This window comes from Carlito syrichta, unplaced genomic scaffold, assembly GCF_000164805.1.
Source record: "Carlito syrichta isolate Samal-C Ts95f unplaced genomic scaffold, Tarsius_syrichta-2.0.1 Scaffold104742, whole genome shotgun sequence".
NCBI lineage: Eukaryota > Metazoa > Chordata > Mammalia > Primates > Tarsiidae > Carlito > Carlito syrichta.
In genome coordinates this window covers 583,598-597,556 of record NW_007048838.1, presented here as the reverse complement: position 1 = coordinate 597,556, position 13,959 = coordinate 583,598, and the positions used below count along the sequence as shown (strand labels likewise).

Genomic DNA, 13,959 nt, shown 5'->3' with positions numbered 1-13,959 from the left:
TTATTTTATTTAACATAATGACCTCCAGTTTAGTTTCATGCATGTTGCTGCAAATGACAGGATTTCATACTTTTTTATGGCTAACTAGTACGTGTGTGTGTGTGTGTGTGTGTGTGTGTGTGTGTAACATTTTCTTTATTCACTTATCCAGTGATGGACACTTAGGTTGATTCCATGTCTTGGCTATCGTGAATAGTGCTACAATAAACGTGGGGGTGCAGGTATCCTTTGATACACAGATTTATTTTCCTTTGGATAAATACCCAGTAGTGGTATCGCTGGATTGTACGTAGCTCTATTTTTAGTTTTTTGAGAGTTTTCCACTCTGCTTTCCTTGTGGCTATACTAATGTACATTTCTACCAACAGTGTAGAAGAGTTCCCTTTTCTCCACATTCTCATCAACATCTTTTTTTTTTTTTGTCTTTTCTAACTGGAGTAAGATGATACTTCATTATGGTTTTGATTTGCATTTCCCTAATGATTAGTGATGTTGAATATTTTTTCTTATACCAGTTGGCCATTTTATTGTATTTTGAGAAATCTCTATTCAGATATTCCCACTTTTTAATGGGATTATTTGCCTTTTTGTTGTTAAGTTTTAGTTCTTGGTGTATTCTGGGTATTAGTTCCTTGAAGGATGAATAGTTTGCAGATATTTTCTCCCATTCAGCCAGTGGTCTCTTCACTCTGTTGCTTATTTTCTTTGCTCTGAAAAAACTTTTTAGTTTAATGTTTTAAATAGTCCCATTTGTCTGTTTCTGTTTTTGTTGTCTATGCATTTTACCAAGGAGATAATGTCATTTTCCTGATTTTGAAGATTAAAAAAATTGAGGCATGGGCACTTTTCATAATTTATCATTCTTCTCCCCCTAAGTAACTCAAGTGGGTATCCAATCTATATGCAACTGATAAGAGTCTTTCTGTCATTTTTTTTGGTCTTGACCCTTAAGCCAAGCTATAGGGAAAAAAAATATAACTCAGATCTTCAGCTGTGTGGAAACTTTAGTTTCAGGTAGCTTAAAATCTTTGATTAAATTAGTTTCTAATCTACCATCCCCCGAAACTTAGGTTGTTTTTCTGTAACACACTATCATAAGAAACAGGGTTGACACTTAAGTCTGGTCAAAAGACAGAAATTAATAAGCAGACTAAAAACTAGGTAAGATATTTTCTTCCAGGTCTGTGACAACTAGGCAACATTGTATTTTAATAGAGTTTGTAATTTACTTTTGTTAATTTTTAAGTTGTTTAAAAAATAGTACATTTTTAACATTTAAAAATTAACAAGTATGGAAAGGTTTATACAGTAGTTGAAAAGTCTCCCTCATACTTCTGTTCTAAAAAAGTCTTGCTCCCTTCCCCATAAATAGGTAATCACTGTTGTTAGATTCTTGTGTAAAAGTTTACTTTTATATTAGAATGATTTAGGCCGGGAACAGTGGTTTCTGCCTGTAATACTAGCACTTTGGGAAGTGGAGGAGAGAGGATAGTTTGAGCATAGGAATTCTAGACCTCATAGGAATAGTTTGAGCATAGGAATTCTAGACCAGACCTCATCTCTACCAAAAAAAAAAAAGAGAACTATTTTTAGTACATTTTCTATTGATCTTAGTTTAGGTGGACTTAGGAAATGGATCTCAGAGAAATGAATGTTTATTTAATAACTATGTAATGTTTAAATGAGACTTATTGGCATTTGTTTTCGATAAGGTCACAAGATTCTTTTCTCTGAAAACACTGTCAACTTACAGAATCAACTAAGTCATGACCGAAAACTTGTAAGAAAGTTGTCAGCCGGAGAAACTGTTGTCATATACCGAAAAAATGAAAACCTTGAAATGAATGGGGATTCTTTAATGTTTGCAAGCATCCTGAATACTGAGTCACCTCCGAATGAAAGCCTCACCGATGGCAGCGAAAAAGAAGCCAGCCACTGTGAGAGTAGTGTTGATGCCGACAGTGAGGCTTCAGAATCTGAAAGTACTTCAAAGCAGACCGGGCTGCTTAGATACAGGAGTGGATCCAGTGTGCACGCAGGTGGACACCTCAGCCACCCATCAGCAGGTGAACTGCCACATACGAAGGAGACTCACAGTGGTGAGGAGGAAGTGGCTGAAGCTATTTCTGAACTTGGTTTGAACAGCACTGTACCCGGAGATAAAGATTTTGACAGAGTAAATCAGCCACTAAATGTTTTAAATAATTTATGTTTTTCAGAGGGGAAGCATTTGAGGTCTCACAGTCCTCAAAATGCTTTTCAGACCCTTTCTCAGAGTTATATAACCACTTCTAAAGAATGTTCAGTCCAGTCCTGTCTCTATCACTTTACATCTATGGAATTATTAATGGGGAATAATAAGCTCCTCTGTGAGAACTGTACTGAAAAGAAACAGAAGTACCAAAAGGAAACCAGTTTTGCAGGTAAATGTTTAATTTTTGAAACATTTTTATTTTAAAGAGGTGGAGTACAATTCAGGGTTCATTATACAAATGATCATTATGCAGGTAAAGTTTGGCTCCACTTCACCTGGTTTGAGATCAGGTAGCCTTATTGATGAAGTGTGCCCCCACTGGCAGTTTCCCACTACTGCCAATCCCTTTTTCCTTTCTTACAGTATTATGATAATTGTTTAGGGTCTGCTTATTTAATTTAAGAAATTTTTGATAGGTTACCTGATGGTCAGTGACTAGCGGGCTTCTGAGAACACTGTCTCCGTTTTTGAGCTGCTTGGGCTCAGAGATTGTCTTATTTGTTTTTGTCCCTGAGCACTTATGACACTGGGCAGAATATATTTTCAGTACATTTTTGTTAAAATAAGTCTAAGAGGAGAAAGTATACATCTCTGCCTTGAAAATGTAAATCCATATAATCTTATTTGAGGGAACTAGTTATCTGAAATCTTTCCAGAAGAAATATCTCTGAAACTTTTAATTGTATCACTAGTGAGATTAATGTACTTCAACAAATCCCATCAATCTGTTGTAAATTCAACATAAGATATAAATCTCAAAGATTTTAAATAATTGTATGCCATAAAACTAACTGTATAATGACTATGATTAGTTGATCAAAGAAAAGGGAAAAACAAGAAGGTGTCAGTACATATCTTGATTAAATGGAAATAATACTCTGATTCTTAGTAGCTGGTTTTTTTTTTGAGTTGGAGTCTCACTTGGTCGCCCAGACTGGAGTGCAGTGGCCACACTTCCGGCCACCGCAGCCTTGACCTGCTGGGCTCCGGCAATCCTTCCTCCTCAGCCTTCCGAGTAGCTGGAATTACAGGCATGCACTACCACGCCTGGCTGAATTTTTGATTTATTGTAGAGATGAGGTCTCGCTGCCCAGGCGGGTCTCGAACTCGCGGGCTCAGGCAATCCACTCACCTCAGCCTTCCAAGGACGCGGGATTACAGGCTGAGCCACTGAGCCCGGCTGCTGGTTGTTTTTAAATGTAGGTTTTATTCCTCAGGTATGGTGAATCTAACACATCAAGAATGACTGCCACTAAAACAGTTATTCATAGTACCATGCTACACAGGGCCAAATAGGGAAGCCCCGGGGTTGGTACAGGAGAGGGGGTAGTGAGGGGGAAACATGGGCATGAATCTTTCTTGTGGTTTCTAAGGGAAGGAGTGGATAAGACAGGGTAAGCAGGTTTAGGATTGGCTAGCTTGAATAATTTTAGCAGGCTCTGAGATCTAGACTGTCTCATTACCTGGTACCTGGCTCTAGTTTGATGAGGTCAGGTGGATAGTGACCAAGAGCCTGAGACCAATGAAGGAGGTTGTTGGGGCGTGGGCTCTGGGTTGGTTTTCATATGAAAGGCATATGTTAAGTTGTTTACTAGTGCTAGGAATTATCCAGACCTTGGAAGGGTTCTCCCTCCAGTGTGAACAAAGCTCCAGATGTGAAAGCATCAGAATAAAGACATTCTTAATACACTAGTAATAAAGAAATGGCTAAATGGGAGAAGGAAGACATACCTACTTATTTTGATCTAAGTTAAATATGCACTTGGCCACGTTCAAATCTCATTATAAATGTTTCTAGAAATTTAGAAATTGTTTCTAAAAACTCCTAATGAAGTGTCCCATGGTTTCCCATGGCGTGCATTCTCTCTTTGCTACTTTGAATAATGAACTCAACTTCTTCAACTACAAGAGTGCTTCTGGTAGTCTTTAGCTAGAGGGTATTGACATAATTTACTACTAGTCCATCTGTTTTCTAGCTTCCAAATTTTTGTTCCAAGTGTCACCTCTCTTATTCTTTGTCTTTACTAAGTGTGTACCTTTTAAAAAATACTTTCATTTTTTACTTTCATCTTAGAGGAGTTTTGGGAAGGAGTACAGCCATCCTCTTACTCAAAAGTCCTATTTCTTTAACATTTAAAAATGTGGTATGATACGTCTATATAAATTTTTACTATATTATATGTTAGTTAATGTGTAAAATGGAATTTTGCAAATAAATTTATTGTATTTTATGCAGAAAAGAAAGAAGAAGGGGTTTATACTAATGCCAGGAAGCAACTGCTCATTTCTGCTATTCCAGCTGTTCTAATTCTCCATCTTAAAAGATTCCATCAGGTAATTTTTCAGTAGCACCATTTATAGCATGTGTTTTGCAGAACTCTAAGTCCTGAGCATATTGTCAAGGATTAGTCAGGAATTTATTGAATTTAAAAATGTGTCATGTGGGATTTACTGCTACTCCAGCCATAATAGTTTACAAGACTTTTCTGATTAAAATTGTATAATTCACAATATTTGAAGACTTAGGCAGTAGGAACCTAAGTGGCATTTCTGTGTGTGTGTGTGTGTTAATGGAAAATAAGTTATTAAGAACACTTACAAGCAGTGAAGTAGCAAAGTGCACATGGCTTTTTGAGCTCTCATGATTTCACTGAGGAGAGTGCTTGGACCAGGAAGAGTTGACTGTAACTAAATGCAGAAAGGGTCAAGGCAGACTCTACAGCAGTGGCACTCTACAATGGTGGGAACCTAAATATTTTTAGTGTGCCAGATTGTTCTCAGTTATTTATAGTCTTAATTCAACACCTTGTCTCAATGGCATTTTTTTCTTGTACTTAAAAAATGATTTAAATATTTCTCTGGAAGAATGAATAAGTGAAAAATACTTAAAAATTTTTGAAAAAGATAGGAGTTATTTTTGATACCTGTTTTAAAATAAAACTATAATGCCTGAAACAGTATTGTTGGAATTGCCAAAAAAATGAAACATACATGTAATTTAAAGCCATTATGATAAAGGAAGACTCTCAAATCAATTGGACAAGGAGGCTAGATTTATTTCATAAAAGACTTAGGAATAATAGCTGTTTGAGGAAATACAAATTTATAGCTTAACTCTACATCATATTTCCATTACTATTTCAAATTTTTAATTATATAAAACAAATTTCCAAGAAGACTATGAGAAAACAATGAATATTTAGCCCAACCTCTATGTGAAAGACTTTCTAAGTATAAAATCCATGAAGGAAAACTATTGAGCTTTGATTACATATTGCAGCATTTTATGTGAGCTACAGATGTGCCAAAAGAGATTTTTCTCCAACCTCCCATCCCTATCCACAGAAAGATCAGATTAAGTTCTTGGTTTTTCTATAGCTAAGGTTAAATGGAAATGACCAAAGAGAACAGAAGCAGATATATTGTGTCTGGTCCTATCAAACAGAATGCCTAATAGAAAGGGTGTATCTGCAGTAACTGTGTGAACAAGAGAGGATCATGCCAGATTACAGAAGTTAATTTCTCAGTGTACCACAGTTATTTTATTTTTAATTTTCTTCTGACAGAGAACTTATGAACTACCACAGGTATTTTATATTGGTCTTTTCTTGCTCTCAAGCTAAATGTCAGCAAAGCTACATTCTCATTACCAGGGGTTGGGAATTGCAGGGAGCAGAATCCCTAAGCAGTGTCTGTGTTTCTAGTTTCTTGCCATCCCTGAAAGCCTTCTTTGTAGGAACTTTAGAGCTATATTTCAGAAACATTCACAGCACTCAAAGGCAAATCTCAAACTGAATAGAGATCTTTTTCATAAATATGCCAAGTTATTAACATTGTAAGTATGTAAAGAGCTCTTAAATATCAATAAAAAAGATATCAAGACCCTAGTAGTAAAATGGGTAAACAACATCAACTGACAGTTCTAGAAGAGGCACAGATTCCAAGAACATATGAAAAAAGGTCCATCCTTCCCAGTGGAATAAATGCAAAATAAAATGATGATGATGGTTATTTTTTGAGTTGGAGTCTCACTCTGTCACCTAGGCTGGAGAACAGTGGCACACTCCCGACCACCACAGCCTCGACCTGCTGGGCTCAGGTAATCCTTCCACCTCAGCCTTCCAAGTAGCTGAAACTACAGACACGCGCCACCATGCCCAGCTAGACAAGATTATTTTTTAACCTGTCCAAATTAGCAAAGTAGAGTTGAGAAGGATGAAGTGAAATACAGGCATTCTAGCCGGGCTCGGTGGCTCAGCCTGTAATCCCACGCCTTTGGGACGTTGAAGTGAGTGGATTGCCTGAGCCCGCGGGTTCGAGACCTGCCTGGGCAGCGAGACCTCATCTCTACAATAAATAAAAAAATCAGCCGGGCGTGGTAGCGCATGCCTGTAATTCTGGCTGCTTGGAAGGCTGAGGCAGAAGGATTGCCAGAGCCCAGCAGGTCGAGGCTGCGGTGGCCGGGAGTGGCCACTGCACTCCAGTCTGGGCGACAGAGTGAGACTCCAACTCAAAAAAAAAAAGAAATACAGGCATTCTAATTTACCACCAGCGGTGACTATAAACTAGCAACACCTTCTAGAAAGCAATTTAGTAATGAATATCCAGAACATTAATGTGGACGACCCCTTCAGGTCCCCTCTCCCACTGTAGGAGCTTTTCTGTCCTCTCAATAAATCCTGCTTTCTCAAAAAAAATTTAATGTTTTGAATAAACTAAGTTATTTCACCTCTAGGGGCCTGTCACAAGGAAATAGAGATCTATACAAAAATGTGTATCCCACTGGTAGATCACGCCAGATAAACGGTCTGACTTAAGTGTCTAATGGGGACAGCGGATTTATGTTTTAATGAAGAAAATACACTGTATCATTCCATTAAAAGGATAATTTTTAAAAGGGCAGTAAACTGCATATGCCCAATTAGAAGGCTAGACATTTTCCAAAACGTATCTACTAGAAAAAGATCCATCTTATGTTAAAGTCCTGTACAAAAAGTCTCTCCCGTTATGGGGTAATTTCTCAACAGCAAAGTAATGATTGGGGAGGACACATTAACCTGCAGTGATCTCAGGCAGTGCTGGTATCAGATGCTTTTAGAAGTCACCTGATGGAAAAAGAGGCAAAGAAATTGAATATAGATTAAATAATTTTACATGGGATATGACCTCATAATTTCATGTCAGATATCATATTAAGCCTCTTAAGGTCACTTGAAAAAATAAATCAGTAAGTGGGAATATTTTGGCCAAAAATAACAAGTTTTTTAGAAAGCTTTGAGGAAAGGTAAGAAATAAAAAGGCAGTAGGTCTATAGAAAATTATGATTATTATGCAAATGAAAGACCACTGAAGTCATGAAAGCACTGCATGAAAGGTTGCATCTATTAGTTTTTGTTATTCATGCAATTCAGATTAAAGTATATTCTCATTCCAACAGAGCCCGTTTCTGTTTATGGGTCTCCTACCCAATACCTTTGATAGTTTATTAGCTAGTTTCTATTACCATTACAGAATGCAAAGCATAAAAAAAAAGGGTTTTTTTTTTTTTTTGCCTTTGAAAATTAAAATTAGAAAAAAAGTAGAGCTTATTTACAAACATAAAGTACATTTGAATTTGTATAACATTTATCTTTATCAATAGTGTTTTGAGAGTTCAAGGATTTTTTTTCTTGTTAATGAAAGAATATAATTGAATTTTATAACTGAAAAGGACCTAGTCGAATCCATTTTTACCTGTTTTCTGCCTTGACCTACGTGAGGTTGCTTAGAATCAGGTTGACTGTTAATCAGTCAGTGAGCTAGGCCTAGAACACCAGGCTCCCGACTCTCTAGTTGGATACATTTTTATGACAGGATGTGTCAGTAGTTTAGTTTTTATTGCATTGAATGTATTTTTCCGTAAGTGTTGAAAAGCCACAGTGAAAGTAATTATTTCCCTTATTGTTTGTGATAAAAATTCCCATGTAAATGAGTCATCTTTGCAGTAACAATTTATGAAACCTAATTTTTAACTTAGTCATGTCAATTTTAGACTATTCATTGGTCATGTTTTCATATCTATGAAGAAACTAACTTCTGGAATTCCTCTTTTGGTTTTAGTTAAAAAACAATCCTTTAGATTTAATTAAGTTTATTGCATTAAAAAATGTTTTGGTCTTTTAAAGGCTGGCTTGAGTCTTCGTAAAGTAAACAGACATGTAGATTTTCCGCTTATGCTCGATTTAGCGCCATTCTGTTCTGCTACTTGTAAGGTACAGTATATTAAGATATTTAATTGACATAAATAATATGCTGATAAGTATCCTATTATTAAGCCATGCTTTTTTTTAAAAAAATGTGCTTCTCCTCTAAAAGGGAATTTTAATAGCTAGTGATTAAATCAGTAATGTGGAACATTTAATACATTTAATATGACTTGTCCTTCTGGAGACAGAGTGAAAGTTGAAAAAAATGATGAGATATGGGGCATGGTGGTCACGAAGATCAAATGCTACTAGAAGCTGATAGTTGCTGAGTAAAATGAGCAGGTTTCGTGCCCTTGCCTGTTCCTTGTGAATGATCTGCTTAATCAGCAGTTTACCATTTGTGAAGTTCAGTGTATCTTCTGCAAATCAGTATATTGTGAATTATCTTCCATGTTATTTCATGTGTACTACTGAGAGTAGTGTACTTGTCAGCTGAGTGTGATACTTCAAAATTGCTCATACTTTAATAATCAGACACAGAAAGCAGACTGGTTTATAATTGCTTGTATTTACATGTAAGAATTGTGTAGGTGAAATCTATGATTTCGTCTTCCTTGAGGGAAACAGTTATAGGGTAGCATATTGTCTTGTTCATGTTTACTGGCTAGAAGTCCAGGTTTTGTGATATGTTATAGCATACTAATTGCATTTAATATTTTCAGCATACTTGTCAATCAGAAACATTAAATACAATTTTCTGGAGAATCCAAATTATCTGTTGTGGAATACCAGCACTATCTGTCACTTATTAACACTCAGTAATCCTAGAATTTGATAATGTGGTAAATAATAATGACATTTAATAAGCTTTGTGCTAAATTTGTGAAAACATATATTTTTAAAGTACTATTATGGAGAATTTCCAACATTCATAAAAACTAGACAGAATAGTACAATGGTCCTCCAGCACCCAGCCCTGAAACCTTAGACTTATGGCCAGTCCTGACACATCCACACACTCATTCATTTCCTTCTTCTTTATTATTTTGAAGCAAATATCAGGTATTTCATCCATAAATATATCATTATGTATCTCTCAAAGAAAATAATTGCTCTCTCCCCTTTTTTAATATAATCACAATACCATCTAATAATTCTATCTAGTGTTCATTTTTCCAGTAATTTTTAAATGAGTTAGTAGCCAAATAAAGATTGGACATAGTGTTCATTTGTGTCATTTTTAATTTTTTTTATTTTATTTTTTTGAGTTGGAGTCTCACTCTGTCGCCCAGACTGGAGTGCAGTGGCCGCTCCTGGCCACCGCAGCCTCGACCTGCTGGGCTCCAGCGATCCTTCCGCCTCAGCCTTCCGAGTAGCTGGAACTACAGGCGTGTGCTACCACACCCAGCTGATTTTTTTATTTATTGTAGAGATGAGGTCTCGCTGCCCAGGCGGGTCTCGAACCCGCGGGCTCAGGCAATCCACTCACCTCAGCCTCCCAAAGGCGCGGGATTACAGGCTGAGCCACCGAGCCCGGCTTCATTTTTTATTTTTACATTTAAGGACTGCTTTAAAATTTTAATTTTGTTTAATAATTGTGAAAAATATTTACAAAAATCCAAACTCAAATGTACCTAAACAAGGTGCATTCAAAGATGTCTAGCTGTTCTTTATGTCTATTCTACCTGTTTCCTCCCTCCCCTTATAGACAGCCACTTAAAAAATTATGACATTCTATTATTTTTCAAAAAATATAAGCAGATAGGGATGTATATTTTCTTTTCTTTTCTTTTTTTTTTTTTTTGAGTTGGAGTCTCCCTCTGTCGCCCAGGCTGGAGTGCAGTAGCACGCTCATGGCCATTGCAACCTCAAACTGCTGGGCTCAGGTGATGCTTCCGTTTTAGCCTTCCAAGTAATTGGAACCACAGGTGCATGCCACCACGCCCAGCTAATTTTTTGATTTATTGTAGAGACAGGTCTTGCCATGTTGTCCAGGCTGGTCTCAAACACACAGGCTCAGGCAGTCCTCTTGCCTCTGTCTCCAAAGTGCTGGGATTATAGGCATGAGCCACAGCATCCAGCCTGGTATGTATATTTTCATCTTGCCTCTTAAGTAATGGTAGCTTATACTATGTATCTTTTTTTCAACTTTATTCTTAACCTTATATTCTGGAGATTATTCCACAGTAGCACTTAGAAATAATTCACAAGCCAGGCTCGGTGGCTCAGCCTGTAATCCCAGCACTTTGGAAGGCCGAGGAGAGTGGATTGCGTTAAGCCCACAGGTTTGAGACCAGCCCAAGCAATTTAGCGAGACCTTGTCTCTACAATAAATCAAAAATTAGCCAGAGTGGTAGCGCGTGCCTGTAGTTCCGGCTACTCGGAAGGCCGAGGTGGAATCATTGCCGGAGCCTAGCAGGTCAACACTGGGGTGGCCGTGAGTGTGCCACTGTACTCCAGCCTGGGAGACAGAGTGAGACTCCAACTCAAAAAAAGAAAGAAAGAATCTGCACTCCATTTCTCAAGCAGCATAATACTCTATTGTATCGCATCCGCATCATAGTTTATTCAGCCAGTTCCCATTTTTTGAACATTTTTGTTCTTTGTTGTTGTTGTTGTTGTTTTTGAGTCAGAGTGTCACTTTGTTGCCCAGGCTGGAGTACAGGGGCATGAGTGGCACTATCATAGTTACTGCAGCCTCGACCAGCTGGGCTCAGGCAGTCCTTCCACCTCAGCCTTACAAGTAGCTGGGCCTACAGGCGCACTCTACCATGTCCGGCTAATTTTTTGATTTATTGTAGAGATGGGATCTCACCATGTTTCCCATGCTGGTTTTGAACTCCTGGGCTCAGGTAATCATCTGACCTCGGCCTTCCAAAGTGTTTGCATTATAGCCACCACATGCAGTCCCTGTTCCAGTCTTTTGATATTACTGATAATCCTGTAACTAATAGTCTGGTGCATGTCTTTTTACATTTTGCTCATATACCAATGGAATAGAATCTTAGAAATAGGACTGATGAATCCAAGAGTGATACATATGCATCTCAGCTAGATAACATGAAATATTCATGCGTAGGGACTGCGCCCTTCGCTTTCCTACACTGCCCAGCCAGTAGAGAATCCTGTCAAGCTCTGCCTGCCCTAATATGTGTCAGAAGTAGTTCATTGTAGTTTTACTATGCATTTCTCTTATTTTAAGCAGGATATATATGTGCTTATTGATTCTTACCACAGTATTTCACTAAGTATTACTAATTTGGGTTTTTTCTTTGTTTAAAAGAATGTAAGCGTGGGAGAGAAAGTTCTCTATGGTCTCTATGGCATAGTGGAACATAGTGGCTCGATGCGAGGTGGTCACTACACTGCTTATGTGAAAGTGAGGACACCTTCCAGGAAACTACTGGAACACATCACTGGAAAGAAAAATGTGCCTAGTATGCCATCCTGAGTTTATTTTCTTTCTTTTTTTTTTTTTTTTTTTAGAAAGCAAGATTTATTGAGAGGACAGAAAAGCTCCCACAGTTGGGAGGGGACCTGAGAGGGTTGCCCTAGTTTATTCTTAAAAATAAATGAATTGATTCTTTTCTGGAAGAGATAAGTTATTTCACAGATATCTCAAGTGGATTCACATTGTTTTAAGTGAGAATTCCCCCTAAGAGTGCTTAGAGAATCTTAAATATCATGAAGACTGTACTCTGCTACATGATATCAAGTGGCATATGTTTTCTCAAGGTCATTGTATACTGCAGTGGAGTAGTGGTATTTTATTTAGCGATACCAAAATGTTTTGAAGATGTGCCAGGTCCTCAGAACAGAGCTGGAGGTGAAAATTGCTGGCTTTGTTTATGGGTCCTGAAAGTAACTTTGCTTTTTTGCTTTTTTTCCTTCCTCTTTTAGTAAAAACGATCTTTTCCCTGAGTGATTAAGTATTTATAAAGCTAATATTTCATTAGCTGTTGAAATTAAGTATTACAGTCTAGAGATGATTCATTATCCCTATATTAGTCATGCTTTAAAAGAATTAGTTTATTTTGGAAGATGTTTAACCCAAGAAGAAACAGACTACTTCAGGAAGATCTAGCATTAGATAAAGCTAGTTTGTAATGAATATGTTGCTGTTTATAATTTAGAGTAAGAACATAATGTCTCCTTTTTGTAAAATTGTGCTTCTTTTTGTTAGGTTTCAAAGAACCTGGTAGTGAATCGGCAGGCCAGTGGGTCCATGTTAGTGACACTTACGTGCAGGTGGTTCCGGAATCAAGAGCCCTTAGTGCCCAAGCTTACCTTCTTTTTTATGAACGAGTATTATAAGTATTCATGGTAATGATTACTTAGGTCGCTTTTATTTGAATCCTGCGATGATGACTGTAGTCTGTAACGTGCCTTCGTCGTCGCCTCTCTCCCGTAGGGTTAGCCTGTACCTCGAATGCTCCTGAACTTTGTCACCATTGTGGTAAACCCTTTTCAAGTAAATTAAATGTACTCAATGCTTTCCCATGTAAATTCTTATAAATGTAAACACTTTTTTCAAATTATTTGTCCTGGGGACAAAAAATGACCCCAGAATTTACAGTAGGAGCAGAAACCCCTTTATGATGCGGCTCATTATTATAGTCATTCAGAAATGATGCTGGCTAAGTCACATCATCTCTTGAGACAGCGTTTCCTAAATGTCACACCACCTTCTGATTTCATATGTGTTCAATGCCATTGTTTACTTATTTTTTAAGACATTTTAGCCTTTTTAAATTTTAGCTTTGTTTTGAGCAATCAAATTCTATGTTTATTGTACTTGTTATATTTTCCTAATAAACATTAAATATATAACACTTAAAGAAAAATTGTTTATCCATGCACCACTCTGCTTGCAATCATCTCAGGGTTAAGTATAGGTGTCCTACTGTGTAGGAAACACTGCTATGACATAATTTCAGGAAGTAACACCTAATATGGCATAGTTACTTAGTCGTATTTTCCATAATTCAGCCATATTGAAAGGTTTCGGTATAATTTCCATAGTGTGGGTTTACAAATAATATATTGATTAGCTTATTGCCTTGTAGTTTTGAGAAACAAATATATTGAAACCTTTCATAAACATATTTGCAGCCTATTCATGGTGGAGTCAAGGATAATTTACAAGTGGTCGGCCAAGGTCAAAATATAATTACAGATGATAACAACATGCAGAATTGGTCATTAGAAGTTGATAACTCATATGGGATATAGGATACCTTTGAAATATAAATTTATCTGATCATACTTGTAAATGATAGATAATTATATTCTTATACATAACAGAAAAATATACATTTTTTACTTCTTATTTCAGTAAATGTTAAACATGGTTTGGGGAATTTGAAATCACTACTTTTGTCTTCAACAAGCATCATTAATAAATTCATTTATTAATGAATTATTTGGCTTTTATTTTAATGGAGCATAAAGATGGCATTTCTGATTTTCTTTTAAAATAAATAAATAACAGCAACAATGTGATAGTTTTTCCCTGTAGAG

General features: G+C 36.9%; 1 protein-coding gene across 2 annotated transcripts in view; it reads left to right on the top strand.

The window, feature by feature from the left end:
* Nucleotides 1-13,601, top strand: part of USP45 (ubiquitin specific peptidase 45) — an 85,384-nt gene extending 71,783 nt beyond the window's left edge. For both annotated transcript variants that reach the window (XM_021716172.1, XM_008065870.2), the window contains exons 13-17: nucleotides 1,754-2,423; nucleotides 4,491-4,588; nucleotides 8,419-8,505; nucleotides 11,723-11,876; nucleotides 12,623-13,601. In XM_021716172.1, the coding sequence (XP_021571847.1) occupies nucleotides 1,754-2,423; nucleotides 4,491-4,588; nucleotides 8,419-8,505; nucleotides 11,723-11,876; nucleotides 12,623-12,753 (1,140 nt within the window). In that variant the 3' untranslated portion in view covers nucleotides 12,754-13,601. The remainder of the gene's footprint in view (nucleotides 1-1,753; nucleotides 2,424-4,490; nucleotides 4,589-8,418; nucleotides 8,506-11,722; nucleotides 11,877-12,622) is intronic.
* Nucleotides 13,602-13,959: the final 358 nt, after the last annotated feature.